This window comes from Varanus komodoensis, unplaced genomic scaffold, assembly GCF_004798865.1.
Source record: "Varanus komodoensis strain SLA01 unplaced genomic scaffold, ASM479886v1 scaffold57, whole genome shotgun sequence".
In the NCBI taxonomy this organism is placed as follows: domain Eukaryota; kingdom Metazoa; phylum Chordata; class Lepidosauria; order Squamata; family Varanidae; genus Varanus; species Varanus komodoensis.
This window is the reverse complement of record NW_025336182.1, coordinates 1074691-1099282: the sequence shown is the minus strand read 5'-3', so window position 1 is coordinate 1099282 and position 24592 is coordinate 1074691. Positions and strand designations below refer to the sequence as shown.

The 24592-nt window shown below is 58.7% G+C and overlaps 2 protein-coding genes across 2 annotated transcripts in view; both read right to left on the bottom strand.

Moving 5' to 3' along the window:
- SEMA4A (semaphorin 4A) overlaps positions 1-4799 on the bottom strand; it is a 54902-nt gene extending 50103 nt beyond the window's left edge. Inside the window, exon 1 of the mRNA XM_044449305.1 lies at positions 4734-4799. The gene's annotated coding sequence lies outside the window, so the exon portion shown is untranslated. The remainder of the gene's footprint in view (positions 1-4733) is intronic.
- A 7498-nt stretch (positions 4800-12297) lies between these two features.
- LMNA (lamin A/C) overlaps positions 12298-24592 on the bottom strand; it is a 32818-nt gene continuing 20523 nt past the window's right edge. The window contains exons 2-12 of the mRNA XM_044449116.1: positions 23688-23844; positions 21411-21536; positions 20891-21061; positions 19990-20115; positions 19378-19596; positions 18776-18991; positions 18323-18430; positions 18037-18156; positions 17257-17352; positions 13426-13674; positions 12298-12431 (exon numbers count right to left, since the gene is read on the bottom strand). Coding sequence (XP_044305051.1) covers positions 12405-12431; positions 13426-13674; positions 17257-17352; positions 18037-18156; positions 18323-18430; positions 18776-18991; positions 19378-19596; positions 19990-20115; positions 20891-21061; positions 21411-21536; positions 23688-23844 — 1615 coding nt within the window. The 3' untranslated portion in view covers positions 12298-12404. The remainder of the gene's footprint in view (positions 12432-13425; positions 13675-17256; positions 17353-18036; positions 18157-18322; positions 18431-18775; positions 18992-19377; positions 19597-19989; positions 20116-20890; positions 21062-21410; positions 21537-23687; positions 23845-24592) is intronic.

The following is a 24592-nucleotide window of genomic DNA, read 5'->3' as shown; positions in this document are numbered from 1 at the left end:
AGCTATCCAGATGGGTGGCCATCCGTAAATCTTGTGGCAGCAGATTCCACAGTGCGGTGCTGCGCTGTGCGAAGAAGCCCTTCCTTTTGTCTGTCCCGAATCTCTTCCCAGTTGGCTTCACGGGATGTAGGTTGGAGTGCAGTTTCTCCTGGTAGAGGGCACCGATGGGATGGCCCTTTGGGTTCTGGTATTTAGGGATTCTCCGCACTTTGGGTTCTAGCATTTAGGGATTCCCTCCGTCTTGAGTCCCCACAACCTGCCTCCACTCATGCTGGTTTTAAGGAAGACGGCAGCAGCGGCACAGAGGGGCACCAGGTGTCCAGCATGGCCCTCTGCTGTGCCCTGAGCAGCCGCCTGAGCTGCAGCGATTGGCCAGTGAAACTCTTCGCGGCCTGGAGAGAGGCCACACGATCACCTGTGAATGGATGCAGGTCAGTGCGAGACAAGCTTTCAGAACTGCTCGCTGCAAGATGCTGGGACAATTGCTCCGTTGGCTAACAATGATGCAGTGGCCCATCGGCCACCCACATCGAGAGACACGCTGCCTCCAAAGACCAAGTGCTGGTGGATTAGCATGGGAGAGGCTGCTTCACGTCCCAGAGGTTGCCATCTGGCTGGAAAGGGAAGCAGCCCAGAGGAGCCCTTGGCCTGATCCAGCAAAGCCGTTCTACAGTGCTTCACAGCCATGATGGATCCCTGTGTTCAGAGACAGTATACTGGGGTGAGGAGCCTCTGGCTCAGGGGAGGCCTGGGTGCAGCCCCGGGAGGCTCCCCCTCTGACACACAAACTTCTTCCGCTGTCTCCACTCAGTGATCAGAAATGAGAGGGCATTTAGCAGCTGTTAAACCTGACGCATAATCCGAGCCCTGCTTTACTGGCCTTAGGAGAGCTTGTGCAGAACTCTGGCTTAGTGGGACCGGGGGCCATAAAGAGCAGGGACATTGGACAGAAAACTGGAGAACAGCTCAGAGCAGGCTGAGCAGCGTACAGGAGGGCCCCCTCGAAGGCCTGTGCCGTGGCAGGAGGCTGCCATCACGTTCTCACCGACAGCTGGACGATGTCGCATTGTCTAGCGCGTGGAAGGCCCGTTGCACCAGAATGTCAGAGAGGGGAGCAGCCGGGGGCTTGCTGTGATGGATGTGCTGTTCCCCGGCGGGTGAAGTCACTCGGACTGGTCTGATCGCAACTCCAGTGCCAGGGCAGCTTCGGGCGATGGCAGCTTGGCTGCTGCCTTCACAGGTCTGCAGCATTCCTTTTGGCTCGCAGATCCAAAGATGGTGGGCAGGAGTTGGGGGCAGAGACAGCCGCCTCCAGTATGATTAAATGGGCCGGGGGAACTGATGCTGCAGCTGAAGGAGCTGAGGGGGGCAGCGCTCCTGCTGAAAAGGGGCAATGAGGGCAGCAACAAGCAAACACTGCACTGGCCAAGACCTTTACTGAAGAAAGTTCTTCTTGACCTGGGGCTGGGCTGTCTAACGACAAGCCAGGTTCAAATGACCCAGTGGCCCAGGCGGCTAAGAAGGGGGTGGTGTTGCAGCTCCAGGCCCATTTCAGTGGGGCTTTTAATGGGGATGTAGGGCAGGGACTACTTTGGTAGGCTGCTTGCAGGCTGGCCAGCCCAGAGAACTGGCAGGAGAAGCCCATCAGCATGCTCGCCATTCTCCCAAGGACTGGCAGGCGCCCTTCAGCCCCACTGGCCCCGTGCCCTCCGCTGCTCGCTGGCACGGCACCCGTGGGGGCTCTTTGCCACAGTGCCCATCCTTTCTGTCGGACTGCGTCCGGAAGGCGGTGCTTGTCCCCATGGCAGTCAGCCTTGGCCTCCCACAGTGAGCCAGCGTCTTCCCCAGCACTTAATATCGACACGAAACCACTGGGAGCGCTGAAGGATGGTGCCACCCACATGCTGGCCACGCCACTCCCAAGGCCCCTTGTCACCGTGCGCCAAGGAAGCCCCAAGCGGGGTGCAGGGTTGGTACAGGGCTGGTTCCGGATGAAGCAGAGGCTGAGCTCAGGCAGAAGTGCCGTTCTCAGAGAAACTCTGCCTGGAGCACCCGAGTTCAGCCCCTTCTGGAAGGCGCTTGGCTCCCCAGAAGGAGCGGGGCTGCGGCTGGGCGTGCTCCTTGGTCCTCCGCGGTCCCTGGCCTTCAGCTGGCAGCCCTGGCTGGGCATGTGTTTGCCCAGCCAGCAGATGGAGGGACAGACTGAATGCCCTGCCTTTTCAGCAAAACTGATGCTCATGGCAGCTATGGCAGAATGCTGGTTAAAAACAAACCCTTAATTCAACTTAACATAAAAGCATTATCCACAAAAGCCAAACAGACTGTAACAATTAAAAAGCCGGTACTCAACCAGTGAAAACCCCTTCAGCAGCAGGGCCACTCAGATGCCACCAATGTTTTTAATATCTGATCAGTGTTCAGGTAGTTGAAGAAAGAAGTTTCTGGGGGTCCAAATGCCATCCAAGCCTCCCCACCTGCTGTCTCAGCTGCAAACTGGTCTAGGAAAGAGCTTTTGCCGAGCCCCAGAAATGAAGGCAGAGATGGCACCTCTGGCCGATAACGGGAGCCACGGAGCCCTGGCTGCTGGGAAGAGGCTGTGCTGAGGCTCCCTCGGGGGCTCTTTGGCCCCCCACCCACAGAGCCTCTCTGTGCAGCCCTCTGCCCTGGCCCTGGCCCTGCCCCTGCCCACTGCGCTGGCATCCCAGCCCAGTCGGCAGCTCTGGCAGGGGAGGAGGGACAGCCCCACAAGCGGCCAGGCGACTTTTAAAGGTACAAGCACGGGGTTGGCTGCCTCTGCCACCAGCGCTCCTTATGCGGGCTGCCCCCCCCCCCGGCTTGCCCCCCCAGGCAAATTAGCTCCAGGGGAAACATCACCAGCTCCTCTGTGGGGGGCTGGAGGAGCATGCCACCATGCCCCACAGTGCCCTAATTCGAGTGGGCCCGCTTCCCACGGTGCTCTCCGAGGCTTAACATGCTTTGCTCTCCTACGCTAAGGAGCTTGTGCTTCAAGCCCCTTTGCACCAGCAAAATCTGCAAATGTTTCTAAGACTCCGAAAGTTTCGTGACAAAGGCTGGCCTGCCAAGCAGACTTACGTATTTGTTCACTGTGCTGCATAAAACGCGCAACGCTTTCCAGCACCGCTGGCCAGTTTTGCAGCTGCACTTCTTTGCAGGAGATTCAGGAAGCCCTCGCTAGATATGAACAGCCTTGCAAGGCGCGTGCAGGAGGTACGGATCGGAGCTGCCTTGCCAGAGGTGCCCTCTACACCCCAGTGCACAACAAGGCCAAGCAGCGGCCCTTCTGCTCCAGGAAGCAACTGGGGAGCGGGCGCAGGCCGTTCTATCTGTGCCAGTGAAACAAGCCTCGGGCAGGTCCCCAGACGCCTCGCTTCAGCCCTCAGCTGTCATCATACGTCATCAGTGCTCCTCCAGATGCTACGCTGGGCAGCCCAGCCCCAAAATTGTAAGCCGCCTAGGAAGGCCTCGGCAATTATGGGCAGCCTGTAGGTACATGTCAGTTAATAAATAAATGAAATGTGCAAGGTGTGTCCCCACACCGGGCAAGGGTGGGCACTTCCCCACGCCCAGCTGGCCAACGGAGGTCGCCTACGCGGGTCTCTCCTGCTCCAGCCCGGCTTGCGTGCTGCTCCGCGGCGGCGGCGGAGCACCTGGAGCGGGCTCACACGCTCCCCACGACCTGTTGCTCCGGTGTGAGAGCCCAGGCTGACTGCCGCAGGCGCGCGTGTTTGACTAACAAGCCGCCTCAGAACCCGTGGGCTGGGTCGGAACTGTTGCGCTTACCAAGGCTGCGCGTGCCGCCCGGGTCCAGGCGACCACCTCAGCATGGAGTTGGGCACTGTGCTGCTTGGGGAGGGCACCAAATGCCCCCCGTTGCTCTTGCCAAGCTTGCCCGGGTGCTCCCAGAGCCAGGTGGTGTGTGGGGCCGGCTGCAGCTGGCTTACCGCCCACCCCACGGCGACGGCGCCATTTTGGTTCACTACAGCCTCTGGTTCCTTCACCCCATTTTCCCTCAGCAATCACCAAGCCTGGATTGACGGCCGGTTTCCATGACCCCCATTTTGGCAGTCGCTTCCCAGGGCCGGCGCTGCGCCTTGGAGGGGCTGCCAACAGGTGGCAGACGTTTCAAAATCATGTTCATGTACGCAAGGTTAGCAAAAAGTAAGCCTTCCATTCTTTGCTTATTGTTTATTATTTAGGCACCAAAAGGCAGGCTGTTGAGGGCAAGCAAAGGCACAGGGGATCTGGGCCCAAGAAAACCCTGGTCGGCATCTCTTAGCTCAGAGAAAACGCTGGCGGCAAGAGCCCGGATTCAGAAGGCAGAACCCTCCGAAAGCCAAGCAAGGCAAGGTAACTTACAGCATGCAAATGCATGTCTTCTGGGGCGGCGACGAACCTCCCGCCCCCAGTCCTTCAATTCCTCAGCAGAGCCCCTTCTGACCTCCGTGAGCAGCCGTCTCGCAACTGCCCTCCTCCCGCCAGGCGTGCCCGTGGGTCGCTGGTGAACCTGCCCTGCAGACGCACTTGCCTGGCCTGGCCTGGCCCTCCCCACACGTGTGCGTGAGCTGCTTTCTCTGCCCCCATTTCTCCAGGGCCCCACATCTTTGGTGCAAGTGGCCCTGCAACAACTCTGTGCAGAGCGATGGGCGCTGTAGCAGATCGAGGGGTTCTCATTCTTTAGGGTTTCTGAGGCTACAGGAGGCGGGTCGACTCACGTGGCAGTCTGCTCGTGGGCTGCTCCTCAGTCCTCGTGGCCACGGCGGGCATGCCTGCCCTGCGCAGCTCTCAGAGCAGCCTTGCGGAGGAGGGCCGGCGCTGTGGGAGCCCTCTCTGGCCTTCGCAGCCCTCTGGGCTCCCGCTTTCCTGACCTACCGCCCGGGGAGCACTGGCGCTCCTGCGATCTCCGGCCGGGCGCCGTCAGTGCCACCTCCGGCTCCCCCGCTGGCCGCTTGGAGGGACTGGCAAGGCCTCTCGCAACTTCCTCAGCAAGGCAAACGCTCCAGAACTTCACAGAGCCAGCCGGAGGCTCGCTGCAGATCACATAATCCTGGGACTCGTCACGCACTCGAGCACCACACGTGATCCCCTTCCAAGGCTGCCCAGCCCAGGCGCAGGCCTGTGGGGAGGGCTGGGATGCAGGGGCCTTTCCCCCGAGGAAGCACAAAGCTCGCCTGTGAGTTCAGTTCCTCTGAGCACGGCAGTCGTGAGGAAGAAGGGCAAGCTGCAGCTCTTCGGAGGTGCTTTCCGGGCCATGCAAGGCATGGACAGTGGCATCACATGACCCTCATGTCGCCAGACCTCTCATCGGGATGGCGGCCAGTGGCAAGCGGGGTCCCCCAGGGCTCTGTCCTGGGGCAGATCCTGTTTAATCTTTTCATTAACGACATGGAAGAAGGGGTGAGCAGTCTGCTGATCAAATTCACAGACGACACTAAAACTGGAGCAGTGGCCACAACTGAGGAGCAGGTACTCCAGATCCAAAAGGATCTGGACAGACTATGGAAGTGGGCAGGAGACAACAGGATGGCGTTCAATCTGGATAAGTGCAAGGTCTTGCACTTGGGGCATAGGAATAGGTGTCATAAGTACAGGTTAGGGGACAAGTGGCTGGAGAGCAGCGCTTGTGAAAGGGACCTCGGGGTGCTGGTCGACTGCAGGCTAAACATGATTCAGCCATGTGATGCGGTGGTCAAGAGGGCGAACGCCACCCTTGGTTGCATAGCCGGAAGTGTGGCTTCTAGATTAAGAGAGGTATTGCTACCACTTTATACGACTCTGGTGCACCCACAATTGGAGTATTGTGCTCAGTTTTGGGCCTCTCATTACAGAAAGGATATAGCCAGGTTGGAGTCAGTGCAGTGTAGGGCCACAAGGTTGGTGGCCGGTTTGCAGGGGATGCCCTATGAGGTGGGACTGAGGGAACTGAGTCTCTTCAGCCTGGAGAAGAGGAGACTCAGAGGGGATATGTTGGCGACAGGCAGGTATGTGAGGGGGTGTCACACGGAGGTGGGGAGGGACCTGTTCTCCCCTGCAGAGGAAGGCAGGATGCGCTCCAACGGAGCAAAGCTCAGGGAACCCAGGTTCCGTTTGGATGCCAGGAAGCACTTCCTGACAGTCAGGACCCCGAGGGTGTGGAATGGGCTTCCAGGGAGGTGGCTGAGGCCCCATCGGTGCGGGTGTGCAAGGACAGGCTGGACGTCCACATGGTGGGCATGTTGTGAGCGGAGCCGGCTGGTGCCGGAGGTCAGAGCAGATGGCCCGGGAGGGCCCTTCTGACTCGCTCTGTTTCTATGTTTCTATGTGACATGCCCCCCCCCCCCCCCGCGGGGTAGCTCGCAGGTGCCACGCCGGCTGGGCGAATGCTCAGCTGCGCCTGATCCGGGACAGGCAGGCTCGAGTTGGCTGTGCGGCCCCAGGAGTGGTTTCAAGCCTGGGATCCAGCTCTCCTGGGGCCTGCGCTGCCTCGCAGGGCAGACGGGCTGGCGGGGAGGTAGGCCTGCTCCCTGCGCCCCCTTGGATGGGCGGTGGAGGCTGTGCTGGTGCTGCCTTCCCGGCCAGAGGCGCCCGCAACTTCTGCTGGTTGCCGCGCATAGTGCGCCCGTGCGTGGGCGCTCCCGAAGGCTTCACGCTCCAGGCCGGGGTGGCGCTCATGGTGGGTAGAGGGAGGCCATGCTGCAGGCAGCCACCCGGCCTGGGACCCCCAAACTCTGGGAGGGCCCTGCCCCACTGCGCTTGCTGAGGTAAAGGTGCCCCCCGCAGCTTGCTCCTCAAGGTTCATTCCTTGAGATAAGAGGCCCCCCAGCCATGCACCCTTTGCAGGCGGAGCCCCTTTTAGGGGAGAGACTCCCCAGAGGTGCCCCCAGGGAGGGCACGTGCAAGTCCCCAGGCTCCTCAGGGGCCTGAGGGCTGCTTCCCTGCCACGCCCTGTTGGCGGGCCAGCCAGGTCCCCCGAAGTCTGGCTGTGGTGGACCACCGAGAGAGGGCGCCTTGCCCAGGCTTTCCAGAACCGGAGCTGGGGGAGGATGCGGGACTAATGGATGCCATCTTACCCGAAGGGCCGGGTGGAATCCCTCGCTGCCACCAGCAGCGTCTGGGTGATCTGCCGCAGGGAGGGCTCCTACCGGGGCAAAAGAACGTGCAGTGAAATCTCTGCAGCGCTTCATAGGATTTGCTACCTATTTCGCAAAATTTCTACCGCGTCTCTCGGAGGTTTGCGAGCCTTTGAGGTGACTTCTGGACAAGGATGCAGTTTGGCATTGGCTTCCTAAGCATGATAAGGCAGTGCAGGAAATCAGATGTTTGGTCACGGATACACCTGTCCTTAAATACTATGACGTTACAAAACCGGGAACTATTCAAAGTGATGCAAGCAAAAATGGACTCGGGTGTTGCCTGCTGCAAGCTGGACAGCCTGTCGCTCTTGCTTCAAGGGCACGGACCCCTACAGAGCAAAACTACGCACAAAGAGAGAAGGAATGGCTGAGTATTGTGTTCGCCTGCCAGCGCCTTCACCACTAGCTTTATGGTCGTGACAAGATCACGGCAGAAACTGACCGTAAGCCTCCGGTATCTATCTTCAAGGAACCGCTTTTGTGGGCAGCTAAGCGCTTACGGAGCATGTTGCTCACATTGCAGAACTATTGTCTCAATGTGGTTTATAAACGGGACCTGAAATGGACATCAGTGACGCTCTTAGCAGAGCGACTGCAGCAGGTGGCACATTTGAATGTACACAACACACTGTGTGCAATGTCCAGCAGGACCGGGATGCCCTGTCACAGATGAATCATTCGGACTATTTAAACGTCACAGACCAGCGACTGCCTCAGATAAAACAGCACACAGGAATTGACGAGAGTTTGCAGGTACTTAAATCTGTTGTTCGGACTGGCTGGCCAGATTCAAAAGAAGAGGTGCCATTAATTGTGAGAGAACACTGGACTTTCAGAGACAAAATCGGCATTCAGGATGGCATACTATATAAGGGGCCACGAGTCATCATTCCTAAATCTTTGAGGTTGGAGATGTTGGAACGCATTCATGCCAGTCACATTGGCGGACAAGCATGCTATAGGCAGGCACGAGATACCCTTTACTGGCCCAACATGCAGAAGGGGATTAGAGACTTTGTTAGTCGTTGCTCAGCATGCAATGAGTATGCACAAGCACAACAGAAAGAACCCGTGATGTCACATGTGCTGCCCACCCGGCCTTGGCAAATTGTACATATGGATTTACTGAATTATGCGGGGCAAGATGTTTTATTAATTGTTGATCACTATTCTGACCTTTGGGAAATTGAGCTCCTTCTTGACCTGTCTGCTGAAACTACAATGAGGTGCTGGAAAGTACAATTTGCACCTCATGGCCTACCAGATGGGGTAATCTCGGATAATGGACCCCAATTTGCATGAGAGCAATTCAGAAGGTTTTCTACAGATTGGGGATTTGTGCATGTTGCCTCATCCCCGTGGCACCCACAAGCTAACGGCAAAGCAGAATCAGCTGTAAAGATAGTGAAGAACCTTTTCAAGAAGTCCAAGTATGATGGTAGTGACCCATGGAAGGCTGTTCTACGTTGGAGGAACACCCCGACCGAAGGCATGGACAGCAGTCCTGCACAGCGTTTGATGTCAAGGAGACTGAAGACGTCATTGCCTGTGGCCAACAAACTGCTCGAACCTTGTGTGGTTACAGGTGTTCTGGAGAAATGGAGGAAACAAATCTCCAAACTGACATATGACGTGTCTGCCAAAGACTTACCAGAACTAAGCACTGGAGAGCCAATCCGTATGAAGCCACTTCCTGGCGACAGGACTGGTCGCTGGAGACTGGGTACCTGTGTTCAGAGGGTTGCCCCTCGCTCTTATGTTGTGGATGTGGATGGCAGTCTCTACGGTCGCAATCGAGTGGATCTGCGAGTGGCAGAACAACCCACCTCACAAGCTTATGAGAGTCCTGCACATGATTCTCCGGAGGTGTTCATTGCCCCTAGTCCTGCTCGACCAAGTAAGCAATATAGAGACAAGGCTACTGTCATATCTGAAGGAAACAATGAGGATGATATAATGCAACCGCACATACCAGTAAGTTCTTCTGTACCAAACACACCAGTCAGGAAACAGGACAGTCTCTTATCACCACCTTCTGGAACTAAACAGCCTTCACCAGGCAAAATCCCTGTGGCCTTGCAAAGCGGCCGAGTTTCAAGACCTCCAGATAGACTTAATCTGCAGCCTGTTTACTAATAGTACAGTGTGTTATGTTTAAGATTGTTTGGGACCTGTTTTGAGTCTACTGGTTTACACACTGTTGAATCATATGTAGAAGAGGGGAGATGTTATGGAGTTACTATAACTACCAATGGCAATATCGCCTTGCTCTTATACTTCCTGCTCCTGTTCGGTACCTTTGACCTGGATGCAATAACACAGTGCTTCAGGACTCCTCGGGCTAACAGCTTGCAGTGTTGTCCTTTCTGTTCATGCAGCACTCGCTGCTTGGGGAGCCGCCCTCTTCCCTGGCCAGAAGCGGCCCGCTCCCCCCTGCGTTCCCCTGCTCTGCTCCGCCATGGGGACGCGGCTCCCCCAGCAGCTCAGGGCGCAGGCGAAGCGCCCGGCCTGGCCACGACCCCCTGCCCAAGGCCTGGAGGGCCCTGCTGGGAGGGGCCCGGCTCTCTGCCAGGGCCTTCCTCCCACAGCGCCGTTCCTGCGACAAAGCCGGGCTGGCCTAGGGAAGGCCTGCTGCACGCCTTGCATGGCTAAAATTGGGCACGCGGCCCCACAAGTTGAGCTGGAGGGGGGCCCACCAGCTCGGCGGCCTTAAAGGGAGGTTAGCACAGCTCCGTAAGGGGACCGCCGGCTGTGGCCCCTGGCTACTCCGTGCTCGCTCCGCATCAGAGGAAGGAAACCACTTGTTCCAGCTGCCAGAATGCGGCAGGGAACACGGCCTCCCCCACCACCCGGGGCTTCCGGTTGGGTGGCGGGATCAGGGTGGCTGGAGGCATGTAGCCCCCTTGAGCGGTTGCATGCCCTTTGTACGCCAGGGTTAGTTCAGAAAGGAGGCACCGCATGCTTCCAGGGTCGGATCCATAGGCAGCCCTGCGCGAACTGAAGGCGCAGCCTCCTTCCTGCGCCCCTCCCCAGTGAGCCCCCCACCTGTGACGTTCTCGCAGCATTAAAACAGGCCTGGCCTGCCTCGATGCCATCAGGAGGCGAGAGGCCATCGGCTGAGCCCAGCTGGCAGCCTGGGCAGGAGTCAAAGAAAGACAGGAGGCGAGTTTGGTAGACCTCTCGGAAGTGTATTGGTTTAGGAAATACAGAAATGGTGCTACTGCCGCTTATCAGCAAAGCAGGACTTGGCAGACCCACCCAGTGGCGTCCGAAGCTGGCAGGACAAGAGGCATTCGCTGAAGAACGGTTCCAGGCAGGTGGCCTTCGCCAGGACGGGTGCGGCGGTGGCGCATCGCTCTCAGGGGCAAGTGCTGGGACGGCTCCTTCAACTCCTTTGCTCCTGCTGCACTTGGGTGCAACCCTCGCAGGCAGCAGCTGACGCTTGGAGGCAGTTCCGGGGCAAGCTGCGGCCTCTTTGGGGAGCCTGATCAGCCTCACAAAAGACCTGCTCCTGCAGGAGGCAAAGACTGCCGGAAAGGGGCCCTCGGTTCTCAGCCTGAGCTAGCGGCTTCGCCCTGGGCGGGCACGCGGGTGGCCTTGCATTGGTCGGGGGCATCTGGTGCCCCCCTTTTCCCTGCCATCTGAGGACTCTCCACCCAAGGGCACTGGGCCGCCTACTACAATGCCCTTCGTCTGCTCTGCATCGCACGGCGCCCTGCTGATTCAGATGAGCTGCCCATTAGCACAGCATCGTGATGCGCACTTGTGCTCCAACACAGGCTGTTCCACCGCCCGAGGGGGAGAGCGGTTTGTATGGTGGAATGAGGTGTGGGTCTTGGGGGGGGGCAGGTGAAGTTCTGCCAGCCCTTGCAGGGAGAAAAGCACCACCAGTGCAGGCAAGAAACCGTGGTGGCCGGCAGCCAGGTACGTCTGTAGCGTGGTGCTTTCCGTGTGGACCACCCGCCGCGTTAAGGTAATAGAGCAAGTTCAGTGGCCGCTGGGCACAGCATGAGGTGCACCGCTCTGAAGGCTGCCAGCGGTCCCTAAGGAAAGGGCGGCAAGGCGCATGCAAAGGGAGAGCCCCCCAGTGCCGCGCTCGGGAGCCTGAAGGCAGCCGAACAGCTGTCGTGCCCCTGGCTGTGTGGGGCGCCTTCCACAGAGGGGCTGCCTGCCCCCGTGCCACCTTCCCCTCTCGCCTGCGTGCCCCAACTCCGAGGCACCTGCCGGCGCGTCCCACCACACGTCTGCTCACGCCTCGTGTCCTCCAAGAGCCACCAGAGCGCCACGCTGCGCCCAGAGTGCCAGGCCGGCATCATCCGGATCCGTTCTGTGGGCACAGCCGGGGGGGGGGGGGCGCAAGCACGCGCAGCTGCAGCTCAAGCAAAGCACAGCAGGGAGTGTTTTGGGGGTGGGGAGGGACAGCCACCAAGCCCCCCACCTTTTCTTGCAAAGCAGGATATGAAATGCGAGCTTCCAGAGTAAGGGGTTGTCCTTTTCTAAGCCAAGCGTTCCTGGAAGCAAAAGTCGGGAGGGTCGTGTTCTCATGGATACAAAACATTTGGATCAGCTGATCAGGAGCGGGCAGCTGGTCGCCGTCTCGCATGAATTCAGACATGACTCAGACTACCGACAATACTAAATAGGGGGCATTTCTTAGCTTTGATTTCAAATCAAAATTAGTTAAAATCTAAGTGTAATTTTAAAAATGCTGAAAATGTAAACAAGGCTGCACTCTGAACTGACCACATTTCTGTGAGAATCAAGCCGTTTCACCTCGGCTGTGCCTTTGCACATGGGGGTGGTGCTGCTCAAAACCAGGAGTGTGTCACAGGTGCAAATCTATCTTTACCAAATCCCACAGGGAAATATTAAGTGCAAAAAATTCAGCATTTGCCCCAAAATAACAGGGCCTTAATTCTGAGAGATGCCTTTCTTTTACAAACAGGAAGCTTTGGGATTAAGAGCGTACACACACACATAGCCCGATCTCAAGAAATATTAAACAACAATATTCTTAATTCTCCATTTGGCAACAATAACTCGACTTCTTTGGCTTGGTTCCTTTTTCTTCTTTTTTGTAATAGAAAACAATTCTTTTTCTTGAAAATACCCCTGAAGCATCATTTAGTGTGTGTGTGCGCATATATATAAAATAAAGTATAAATTCTTGCTGTAGAAAATAACTCTTTATAAATGTTTCTTCCTTCCCCCTGCGCGTGTGGAGAGGAAGGTGCTTCATAGGCAGGCAGTGAGCATCTCGGGAGCACCGGAGGCTTACATGATGCTGCAGTTCTGAGGCCCCTGCAGGGAGAGAAGGAGGCACAGAGGTCGTTCCCACGGATCCGTTGGAGTGCGGTCAAAGCGCTGAGTCGCAAGTGGCCACCCAGCCGTGCGGGAGTGGATGGCGCAGCGCTGGGGGGGGGCCTTCGTGGCCCATTGGGTGCACAGAGGAGACCGCGGGGGGAGCTGAGAAGTGTCGGGAAAGGGGTGCCTGGAGCAGCGGAAGCGAGGAGGGCGCGCTCCTCTCTCGCTCGTGCTGAAGTTCGGGCAACCCCCTGCAAGCAGCTTGGTGTGAGATTCAGAGGAGAAACCCCCTGCAGACCCACTCCCACAGCTGCCGCTCTTGCAAAGGGGGGGGGGGGGGGCGAAACGGTCCGGGAAGCGTTCAGAACCCGGGTCCGGGTCCAAAGGGGTCCTCCGTCACTGGAGAGGATGAAGGGGCCTTTGTTGAGGTGGAACCCCAGCTGGGGACGGGTGTGGCCTTGTGCTCCAGGCTCAGGCTCAGTTGAGTTCAGAGGAGACCCACTGAGTGGGCTGCTCCTCACCCGGTTAACCCGGGCTCCAACCCATCGTGCCCCACCACCAAGGGGCGCCCACCCGGCTCCTTCCCCGGCTGGGCTCAGTCCTGCCACAGGCCCTCCCTGTGCGTCTGCCGGGCATTCAGGCCTCGCCTGGCCCGGTTGCGTGTTGCCAGGCAAGGCCAGAGCAGCCAGCTGGGTCGCAGGCAACCTCGTCCACCCTGAAGGCCTGTCCCAGATCCCGCAGCAGCCCGTTCCTTTGATCTCCTGTGGCCCTCCCAGCGCTGGTGGGCTTGAACCCTCGTCGGCTCCAGTCACGGACATGGGAGTGGCAGTCCGGCAGCCTCAGGGAGGCCCCCGGCGTGGGAGCGCGGGATGCCGGCAGTGCTGCTGAGGAGGCACCATGGCGAGAGGCAGGACGGCAGCACCGGAGGCTCGCTCCGGCCGCGAGCCCACCTGGCAGCAGTGCCCACCCTCAGCAAGCCCCAAGCTCTGACCTGCTGGCGCGGGCTGGAGTTGCCCAGGATGTAGGAGCGGGGCAGCAGGCTCTCCCCAATGGTGGTGCCGCCGGTGCGGTAGCTGCGCGTGATGGTGAGGCTGGAGGAGGAGGAGCCGGAAGACACCGCGCCGGTCGCTGCATTGGTGCCGCCGGCCGACTTCTCCGCCGGCTGCCCACAAGTGCCGCACAGGACGGTGCGGGAGCGCAGGTTGTACTCGCCGGGGTCGCCAGAGGCGGAGCAGTGGCTCTGCGGGAGAGAGCGGCGAGGAGGTCAGGGGCCACCCTGGCGCACGGGGCCTGGGCCTGCACGCCTCCTGCCAGCGCTGGGGGACTCCAGCAGCACCCCGGAAGGGCATCCCTCAAGGCAGGAAGGAGGTGAGGAGCCTTCCCGACAGCTTTAGTGGTGGAACTGCAGCGGCTAGGAAGAGTTCAGAAGCAAGGGGTGTGACGACAAGCTGAAGCAGAAGAGAATCGTCCTGAGGGAAGGGGAAATGAGGAGGAAACTCCCTGGAAAAGGGTGGCAGGTGGAGCGGAAGAACGAGGAGACCCCCTGCCCCAGGGGAAGCAGAGGAGCGACGCAAGCACTCCGTTACTCGAGGATACGACTGGAAGGCAGCCTGGCGGGGAAGGACTAACACTAATACGGAGCGGTCCTGGACAAGCGCCTGGAGGTCAGGCAAGTATTAGCAATGACACCAAGACCCTCAAGACCAAGACAAGAAGAATGCTGGTTGTGGGAGGGGAGCGCACGCGTGCCAGGAAGACCCACGGGGTCCAGGTGTGCCACCTCCCTGGGGCACAGATGCACCTGAGAGGTTGCCCAGGCTCATACAGCCCACTGACACAGCTCCCTTCCTTTTTTCTTTTGTTCAACAAGCTGAAGGTTTGTGGCAACCCCGTGTCGAGCAAGTCTCAGTGCCATCTTTCCAATAGCATCTGCCTGCTTTGTGCTTCTGTGTCACATTTTGGTAAATTCTCACAGTATTTCATTTTTTTCATTATTATATTTGCTACGGTGGTCTGTGATCTTGATCTTCCTATTGCAGATGGTTTTGGGGCACCACAGACTGCACCCATACAAGACACCGAGCTTCATCAACGGTGTGCGCACCACCAGCTGGCCGTTCTCCCGGCTCTCTTCCTCTCCTCAGGCCTCCCTGTTCCCTGAGATACAGCAGCACTGAAACTAGGCCAGTTAATAACTCCACAACGTTGAAATTAGGCCAATTAACAGCACTACACTCTTCAAGGGTAAGGAAGAGTTGCATGTCTCTCACTTTAAATCAAAAGCTAGAAATTACTGAGCTTAGTGGGGAAGGTGTGTCGAAAGCCAAGGTAGGCTGAAAGCCTGGCCCTTGCCCTGAACAGCCAGCCACACTGAAGCAAAGGAAAAGCTCTTGAAGGAAATTAAAAGTGTTGCTCCAGGGAATACGTGCATTGTAAGACAGAGAAACTGCCTCATTGCTGATCTGGAGAACATCTGAGTGTTCTCGGTAGAAGAGCAAGCCAACCACAACATTCCCTTAAACCAAAGCCTAATCCAGAGCAAGGTCCCCATTCTCCTCAATTCTGTGGCGGCTGAGAGAGCGAGGAAGCTGCAGAAGAAAAGCCTGAAGCTAGCAGAGGCTGGTTCATGCGAGCTCAAGGAAGACGCAATCTCTGTAACACACGAGTGTAAGGTGGAGCGGCAGCTTCCCAGGAGCTCCAGCTGGCCACACCAAAACCATAGGTTTTCAATGTAGACTGGAAATGGAGATTCCTTTTATTGGAAGAAGACGCCATCCAGGTAGCGAGGGACAGGCTGGCTCTCTTGCGAGGGGCTAATGGGGACTTCAGGTTGGAGCCAGTGCTCATTTACCTTTCCAAAAAGCCTAGGGCCCTTTGTGCTAAAATCTTTATCATGCAAAGATTGTCTAAATGGGACGACAAAGCCTGGGTGGCAGCACATCTGTTTGCAACATGGTTGACTGAAGCCGTCAAGCCCACCGCTCAGGAAGAAAGGCTGAGGAAACTGCTGCTCCTCAGCAAGGCTCCTGGTCACCCAAGAGCTCTGGCGGAGATGTGCGGGAGAATGATGTGGCTGCTTCCATGGTTGCTACCACTGCCTCCGTTCCGCAGACCGTGGCCAAGGAGTAATCTAGATTTTCAAGCCCTATTACTTGGGAATGCTAGTTCCTAAGGCTCTGGCTGCCACAGACAGCGATTCCTCTGACACATCCGGGCAAAGTAAATTGAAAACCTTCTGGAAAGGATTCATCATTCCATGTGCCATTAATGGGAGAAGGCCAAAATATCAACATTAACCAGAGGTTGATTTCAACCCTCATGGATGGCTTGGAGGGGCTCAAGACCTCAGTGGAGGAAGGAACGGCAGATGTGGTGGACACAGGAAGAGGCCTAAGATTAGAAGCAGAGCCGGAGTTGCGATGGTCTCGTGATAAAATTTCAGTGGATGAGGAGTTCCTTCTTATGGGCGGGCAAAGAAAGTGGTTTCTTGAGATGGAATGTACTTCTGGTGAAGGTGCTGTGAAGATTGTTGAAATGTCAACAAAAGGTTTACAGTATTACATAAGCTTAGCTGTTGCAGCAGCGTTTGAGAGGACGGCGCCCAAGGCCAAAAGAAGCCCTGCAGTGGTCAAACGGCGACCAAACAGCACCGCACGCCACAGGGAGATCTTTTGTGAAAGGAAGTCAACTGATGCAGTAAACATTGTGGGTGTCTTACTTTAAGTAGTCGCTGAAGCTCCCCAGCCTTCAGCATCTACCACCCGGTCAGTTGGCAGCCAGCAGCATCGAGCCAGACTCTGCACCAGCAGAAGGATTTTGATTTGCTCAAGGCTCAGATGATGGCTAGCATTTTTTAGCAATAAAGCATCTTTCCATTCAGGCATCTCCATTGTTTCTGAGGCAAAATGCTCTTGCCCACTTGATAGTCTACAGTGCAGAATAAGCATAACTTTTGCATGTTTTATATGTTATATGGAAAACAAAAACTGTGTGACTTGCTTTATCATGACCGTCACTTTATTGTGGCTACTTGGAACCAAACCCTCAATATCTCCGAGGCATGCTGCGCATTTTGTATTGTTTTCAAATATGCTGCTGTGAACCTCCCAGAGAGCTTTGGCTGTTGGGCAGCATAGAAATTAATTTGTGCATTAGACCTGCATTGTAAGGTTTGGTTGGTGTGCCTGGGAGCCCCACTTCAGCCGCTCTCCCACCAAAACGGGAGCCAGGCGCATGCCCTGCCTGCCCAGGCAAGCAGCGCCCGGCGCACCTCGGCAGGTCTGCTCCACTCCAGCCTTGGCGTGCAGGGAGCGGCCTCGACCAGGCGCGGAAGGTCAGGCAGGCCAGAGGGGGCTCTTCCCCGCCCCCAGCCGGGCCAGGAAGCGAGCCGAGCCGAGATCAAGTCCAGGAGCACTCAGGACCACGAGCGACTCCTTTGCCCAGGGGGCATCATTCTTCATGCAAAGTCCACAATGGCTGCAAGTCGCGTGTGCAGAGACAGGATGCGGCTCGCACACCAGGTGTGCGCAGGTGGGCCTTGCGGGCCAGCTTGGACTCACTCCCTGCTGGACACTCGAGGTGAGGAGCCTTGGGCCGGGGGCTGTGCTGAGGAAGCCTGACAGCTTCCCATCCCCACACTGGATCCGCCCCCCCCCCCCCCCCCCTGGCCCCCCCCCCCCCCCCCACTGTTGGTCTCCACTGGAGGACCATGGGCCGGGCCCGGCCAGCCCAGCCCAGCCCGGCAGCAGCTTCCGGAGAGAACCTCGGGGGGACGCCAAACCCTCGCTGCTCCCTGGGCCAAGACATGGGCTGCAAAACTCACATGGTGGTGACGGTGGTGGAGCCCGTCTTCATCGTCATCCTCTTCATCGTCATCATTGATAATCACCGAGCGCACCAGCTTCCTCATGGCCACTTCCTGCAAGAGCAAGGGGGGAGGGAGAGGCAGCGTTGCCCGGGGCCGGTGCTTGCCTGCGGCGGAGTGGTGCGCGAGTGGCCGCTGGGCAGAGCGGGCAGTGGAGAAGGGGGGGCAAGAGGCTCCGGGCCCCGGCCCCAGCACCCTGAGCACGGGGCGTGTGGGGCCCTGCACCAGTAAGCGCAACCCAGGATGGGGTGCCCGTGGCACAGCCTGCACCTCCTCCCATCAGCTCAGTGCAAGCAGCCCCCGTGGGAGTCGCCACCCCTGCACAGAGAGGAGCGCTAGGATTTCTCAGGGCATCCGGCCCTCCTCCGCCCTGCTCCGCACTCCCATCCGCAGTGATTTGCACGCCCCTTCGAGGCCCTGCACACCGAGGCGTAATTCCATGAAACACGCAGAGTTGAGCTGTGGTTTGTCTAGCGGGTGGGAAAACGCCCCAGTGGGTCCAAATTCCTTCCGCCCCACCCACTTTGCTTGGCTCCGCTCACCCACCTGCCCTGACACCCCTTGTTGGAGTAAGGACAGGCGGAGCGCCTCCCGAGTCTGCACCGGTTGCTCTCTTGGACGGAGGAGGGAACACCGGACGAGGGACCGGATGCCAGGCAGACCCGAAGCTCTGCCGGCGGGTGCGCCCCCCCTCTCCCACGCTGCTCTGAGAAGGGCCCCCGCTGCCACCAGGCTTACCTCTCCGGTGGAGGTGAGGAGGGCGGTGCGCAGGCTGTCTCCGGATCCCCAGGAGCTCTGGTTCTTCCACACCATGTCGGTGGGAGGGTTGTGGGCCACACCGGCACCCGCGGCCCAGATCTTGGGGGAGGAAGGAGCAGGTCAGGACGTCCTGCAGCAGCTCTGCTCACACCTGGGGAGCCCAAGGCGGGGACTGCTCTCCAGGCACCTGCCTGAGTTCACTGCGCTTGCTCTGTCACCCGCCCCTTGCCCCATCCCAGGAAAATCAAGCTTCCGAGCGCCTCACCGTGACCAGCTGGCCAGCCTTCAAGGTGAACTTGGGGGGGAACCTGTAGCAGAGCGGGGGCTCATCTCCATTCTGGCGCTTGATCTGCCAGTTGCCCAGGGACTGGTCCTGCAAGGAGATGGGCGGAGAGTGTTGCAGGTCCCGAGGAGAGGCTCCATGCCGCGAAGCCCTCGGAAAGGGACGCTTTAACTGGGCCGCTGCGCTGAGCGGCCTTATGGATTTCCCCCGGTGTGGATGTTGGCCGCTCCTCTGAGGTACCAGCTCAAGCTCTGCCGTGGCAGCAGCTGCAAGAGCAGCCCCACATGGCCGGTCGGCTGGCCCTTCCCTCCGGCGGGAGGCAACCCTTTGCCCGGCCTCAGTTCCCGGCCTTCGCACAGCCCAGTGAGGAGTCCTGCCAGCGGCTGCGGAGAGGCAGGGGCGAGCAGTGCCCCCCGGCCCCGCCGGAGCACCCACCTCGTTAGACTTGTTCCTGAGGCGGACGAACTTCCCCTCCAGGTCGACCTCCTCCACGGCCACGCGTCCGCTGGTCCTGGCGTGGTGCGAGAAGCTGGTGCGGCTCTCCCCGTCCTCCAGCTTCCTCTTCTTCGCCGAGCCTTGCCCAGACGTGTGGGAGACCCGAGTTCGGGTACCGCTCTTTTGAGAGGAGGGGCTGGGCGAGAGACGCAGCCTGCAGGCAAGGGAGAAAGAGGTGCAGTCTGGAGGGAGGGAGGGAGGGAGGGGGCGGGTGGGGGCAGCCCCGGCCCCTCCGGAGTGGCATCGCCACGTGCCGCCTTTGTGCCCGGCCTGCTCTCGCTCGCTCGCCCAGCCTGGCTCCCCCTTGCAGCTCCTGCTGCAGTTTGGCCTGCGAACCCAGCTGACCGCTGCGGGCACAGGCCCACCCAGTGCTTTTCAGAACCGAACACGCACCTCCAGAGTGGCGGCCCTTATCCAGCGACCGCCCCCACCAGCCATCAGCCCGCCCTCTGCAGCGAGCTCAGTTTTCGGGGGCCAAAGCCCCCCGAATTTCTCCAGGCGCTCCCTCACATAACCCCTGCCCCCCCCCCCCCCCCCCCCCCCCCCCCCCCCCCCCCGAGCAGCTTCCGGTAGGCATTGATCTCCATGTCCAGGGCCAGCTTGATGTCGAGCAGCTCCTGGTACTCATCCAGCTGCTGCTGCATGCGGGCCCGCATGTCGGCCATTTCCCGCTCCTTGTCTGCCAGGATGCGGCGGCTGGTCTCGCGCTCCCGGGCAAGGGCGTCCTCCAGGTCGCGCAGCTTCGCCTCCTTGGCAGAGAGCTGGGAAGGAAGCAGGACAGGGCTGGCGGCTGGTTCACAGCGGGGGGAGCACTGGGCTCTGGACAGAGGCGGGAGCTGCCCTGAGACGGTGCCCGCGGCAGTTCCCTCCGCAACAGCGACTGAGATGCCTGCAGAAATGACTGGGCTCTCGCAGGGCGGCCCCTCCCTCGGACACTTTAGACCAAGGAGCTAGAACAAAAGTGCTTCCCTAAGATGCCTTAGAATTAAGTGGGCAGCATTTAAGTGCACTGCAGAGCACGATGTGCTTATTTTGCTGAAGGCACCAGCTTTATTTATTGGAATAGAAAGGAAAAGGAACCTGAGAGAGAGAGAGCTGCATGCAAACTGGAAGGTGATGGCTGCCTGCCCCCTCCCCGCTTCCCAGCACCTCACCTGCTTCTGCAGCTGGCTCACTTGGGCTGACAGGCCATCGATGCGGATGCGGGTCTCATGCAGCTCCTCATGGGCCGCCCCTGCCATGTTGCTGTTCCTTTCGGCCGACTGCTTGGCGTTTTCCAACTGAAAAGGGAGGTTCCCGCAGTGAGACACAGAAGGAAGTGTGCAGACCGGGCGCTTGAGAAGCAGTGCTGACCGCTGCCGTGCCCCAGAACCCGCAGAGGCTGCACAAGATGCTGCTGGGGGGGGGGGGGGGCTTGGCTGTCTCCCCCTGGGAGAAAGGCCATTTCCCCTGCTGCTCCCGGCACTAACCAGCTTCCCAGGGCACCCTCTGCAGCAGATGCGCCTGGGACACCTGGGCAGTGCCGGCCTCAGTCCCCTGCCAGCTCTTCTGCTGGCAGAAACCCCTGTGGGCTAAAAGAAGCAGGAGGGCATGGCACGGCTGCCTTCATTTCCCAGCATGCTCCTCTGCTCCCCAGCTCTGCCCCTTGGCCTGGAACTCCCACACCGGCCTCCCCCAGCCTGGTGCCCTGCAGACTACAACTCCCATGGCTGAAAGATGTTAAAAGGCCACAGCAGGTCCTTGCGGGGGGGGGGGTGCTCTTCTGTGGCCCGCGTTGCCGTGCAGCAGGCGTGGCCATGTGTGCTGGAGAGCGACCCTGGCTGCCACTGCCCAGAACCAGCAGCTGCAGCCAGCCGCACCGCCCCGTGCCCAGCACTCAGCGACCCACGTGGCTCAAAGCCACGTTCCACTAGAAACAAGAGGAAGCACATGAAAGCAGCTCAGCCTCTGCCGCCCTGCAGAGCAGAAGAGTCCCGGGCGCATTCATTCTGCGTTCATCCTCTTCCCGCAGCCCTGCCCTGCCCTGCCCTGCCCAGCCCCTGGGAGGGGGCCCACCTTGGCGCTGTACGTCTTCTCCAGCTCGTCCTTGTACAGCTTGACCTGGGCTTCATGCTGGCTCCGCAGGTCCTGCAGGGCGTCCGCCAGCTTGCTCTCGAACTCGCGCTGGCGGCCGTTGTCAATCTCGACCAGGCGGGTCTCGTGGCGCCGTTTGGTCTCGCGAAGCTCCTGCAGGCGAGGAAGGGGCAACCGCTGAGCTGAAGATTTCGGGGGGGGGGGCAACCTCCGAATTCCACCCGCAGATGCACCTTGCAAAATTAAGACCAGCTGCACCCACACACCTCCTTACCTTGGACTGTGTCGCTGTGTGTTGGCAGCGACAGGTAAGAGCCCTGCTACAACACACATACCCCCCCACACCGACACCTCAGAGCGCAGGCAGACACACTGGCACGCCAACCTGCGCCTGCCAAGCCCGCTCCTCGCCGGCCAGCTTTCTCTCTCCACGGCTCACAGCCCCACGGCGTGGAGAGCGCCCCCGCTCCCAGAGCAGGAAGGGGGCCGCCTGCCCGCTCACCTCGCTGTAGATGTTCTTCTGGAACTCCAGCTCCTCCTTCAGGGTCTGCAGCCTGTTCTCGGCGTCCACCCGCCGCAGCATCTCGTCCTGAAGTTGCTTCTTGATCTCGGCCAAGGCAGCTTCCAGCTGGGGAAGGAAGCGGTGGGAAGAGACAGGGAGACCCTTGGTCACTGTGAGGGACGGCAGGCAGGAAGGAGGCTCGCATGGCCCACGCGGCGGCTTCATGACCACCAGCCAAACGCGCAGGACGTACTCGGGGGTGCTGAGGCACAGTTCCCACCCAGCCGGGGCTGACGGGCCAGCAGGTGCTCCGAGTCCTCGACTGACACAACTCGCCGGGGCTGCGCGCCGGCGGGGTCCCCAGATGCGGCCCGAAAAGGGTCCTGTGGACACTGGGGAATGGCTGCTGCCAGTCTGTGTCGAGAAGCCAGGCGGAATGGACCCATCTGGGCTGGACCCAGTGCAAGGCACATCCATGTGTTTCTGATCTGCAGGAAGCACACAGGGCACAGTCCTTCTGGGGCCCTTCCAGACTGCAAGGCCAAGCACGGCCTTGGCTCGCTTGGAGACTTTCCCGTCTTTGCTCATTATCTACGGGAAGCACCGAGGCCCGGCTGTGAACAACACACCCCACAGCGAGACCCCACCAGGCACCACGCACATATTCGCAACATGTGGAATCACACACTCTGCGCATAGTGTGGGTTCTACTGCCATCTGGTGGCCCAGGATAAAGAGTTGCCAAAAACCTTCCTCTTTGTGGGCAGGATTAGAACATCATAGAATATTAGGGTTGGAAGGGGCCGAGGAGGCCATCAAGTCCAGCCCCCTGCCAGCGTGGGATGCCAGTCCACCATCCCACTCAGATAACCACCTAGTCGCTTCTCGAATGTCTCTGCCCCACTGCTCTCGGCAGCTGGTTCCACGGTCGTGCCACTCCGACAGTTGGGAAATTCTTTCTGGTGTCTAGTCTAAATCTGGTTTCTAACTTAAGTCCATTATTCCATGTCCTGCATTCTGGAATGAACACGAAGAGAACTTGTTCCTCCTCTTTGTGACAGCCTTTGAGGTACTTACAAAGTACTATCATGTCTGCCTTTGGTCTTCCCTGGCTGAGGCTGAACACGCCCAGTTGTTCCCCTCCATCCTCTAGGGCTTTGCCTCCAGTCCCTGGATCATCTTCCCTGTTGCTCTCTGTACCCTTTCTAGCTTTTCTGCATTTTTTAAACTTGGGTGCCCAAAGGGTTACAGAACTGAACACAGCACTCCAGGTGAGGCATGGCTAGTGCTGAGCGGGGGGGAACGAGCCCTAAGATGTTCTGGCAGTGACAGCATTTGCCCTTCTTGCAGCTGCATCACGCTGTTGGCTCATATTCAGCTTGTGCTCTACTGCAACCCCAAGGTCCTTCCTATCTCAGCATTGCTGAGCAAAGTGTTTCCCATCATATGATACATTTGGCTCCTTTTTCCTGGGTGCAGAACTTGTCGTTGGTCCCCATGGAATTTCATTCTGTCGTTCTGACCAGCATTCTAAGCTACTGTATCTCTGTCTTCCAGGGTATTTGCTATTCTGCTCAGCTTTGTGTCATCTTCAAATTTAATTATCATTCCTTGTTAATATGTTTTATGTATTGTAAGCCACCTAGGAAGGCCTATAAATACATATACAAATAAGTTCCTTGTAATTCCTCATCTAAATCAATAAAAATGTTGAAGAGTACTGCTCCAAGCAGAGAACCCTGGTGCGCTCCACCTGCCACAGCACCCCAGTTTCGGAATGTGCCATTGATGAGCACTCCCTCACTCCAATCTTGCAGCCAATTGTGGATGCAACTAATGGTCGCATGATCTAGTCCACTTTTTTGCTGGTTTGGTGAGCAGGGTGTTGTGGGGCATTTTGCCGAAGGCTTTGCTGAAGTCTAGACAGATTAAGTCCCCCACTTCCTGGTGAGCACTGGGCCAATGCTGGGTACCCTCACCAGGAACCCAGACCCACAGCCCCAAAGAGGGAGCTGAGCCCAGGGGACCCCGTGATCCCCTTGCCCTTCCCGAGCAGCACCCCACCAACTCACCATGCTGAGCGTGGCTGCCGAGGCCAGTGGGGTGCATCCCTGGGGTGGTCAGCCAATGGGGAGCCACAGGCTGGCTCAGCTCCCTTGGTTCTTGGCAGCCCCTGGTGCAAGCAGCCACAGACAGCCGGCCTGAACAGGCAGCTGCATCAGAGATGACCCAGAAGCAAGAGATTTCCCAGCCAGTGCAAAGGAACAGGGCCCCTACCTTGGCCACCTGACCCCGCAGCTCACGCAGTTCATTTTCCAGGTTGCGCTTCTCCCCCAAGGCAGTGGTGAGGGCTGCTTCCTTGGAGTTCAGCAAGGCCTCGACGTCCTTCAGGCGGCCCTGGGCATTCGCCAGATCTGCTTCTTTCTTGGCATTCCTGAAACAGAGACAAAGGTGCAGCCATGAGCCTAGACTGCAGAGACCTTCCTCTCCAAGGCCTGATGCCTCAGAGCTAAGCACTTCTTCCGCGTGTTACAGCATCTCGCATTACGTGCAAAGGTGAAATGACTGCCCGGTCTCCCCACGGGGACTTCTGAGCGATCAGAGCGAGCACTGGCCCCGCCCAGCATCCATTTCGAGCGTTCGTTGGCCCAAGTCCCAGAAAGGCATGAGGCAACAGCAACACCCCCCTCCTCCGTCTGCCCTCAATAAATGGCCTCCAGAGGTAAGACTGCCTTGGAATGGAGAGGCTTGATTAAGCCTCCAGGCTCATGGCAATTGGGGCCATGCCCCTCTGCCAGTAAGTTGCCCCTTTTGAAGACCATCTAAACCTGCAGTCCTCATAGCTCGTGCCAACAAAAGCAGAGGGTTCTGTGCTGTGAAGTGCTCCTCCCAAACCTGTGGCCCAATCATTTTGTGGGGTGAACAAAATCCACACCTCACACCATTTCCTGAGCTCTCTGAGGTCCCTACCTGGTTTTTTCAGAAATGGAGGAAACTGGAGGCGTGAGAGGTGGTGCGAGCGCAACCCGGTGGGTGCAGCCCTTCCTCCAGTGCCCCAGACTCCCTCGGAGGAGGTGGCCAAGGCAGCCCCTGCGGAGCCTCGGGGCTCCCCGCTCTGGCACGGGCGCAGGGCCCCGCAAAATTCACGGGCAGGCAGCCCCAGTAATGCGCCAGCACGTCTG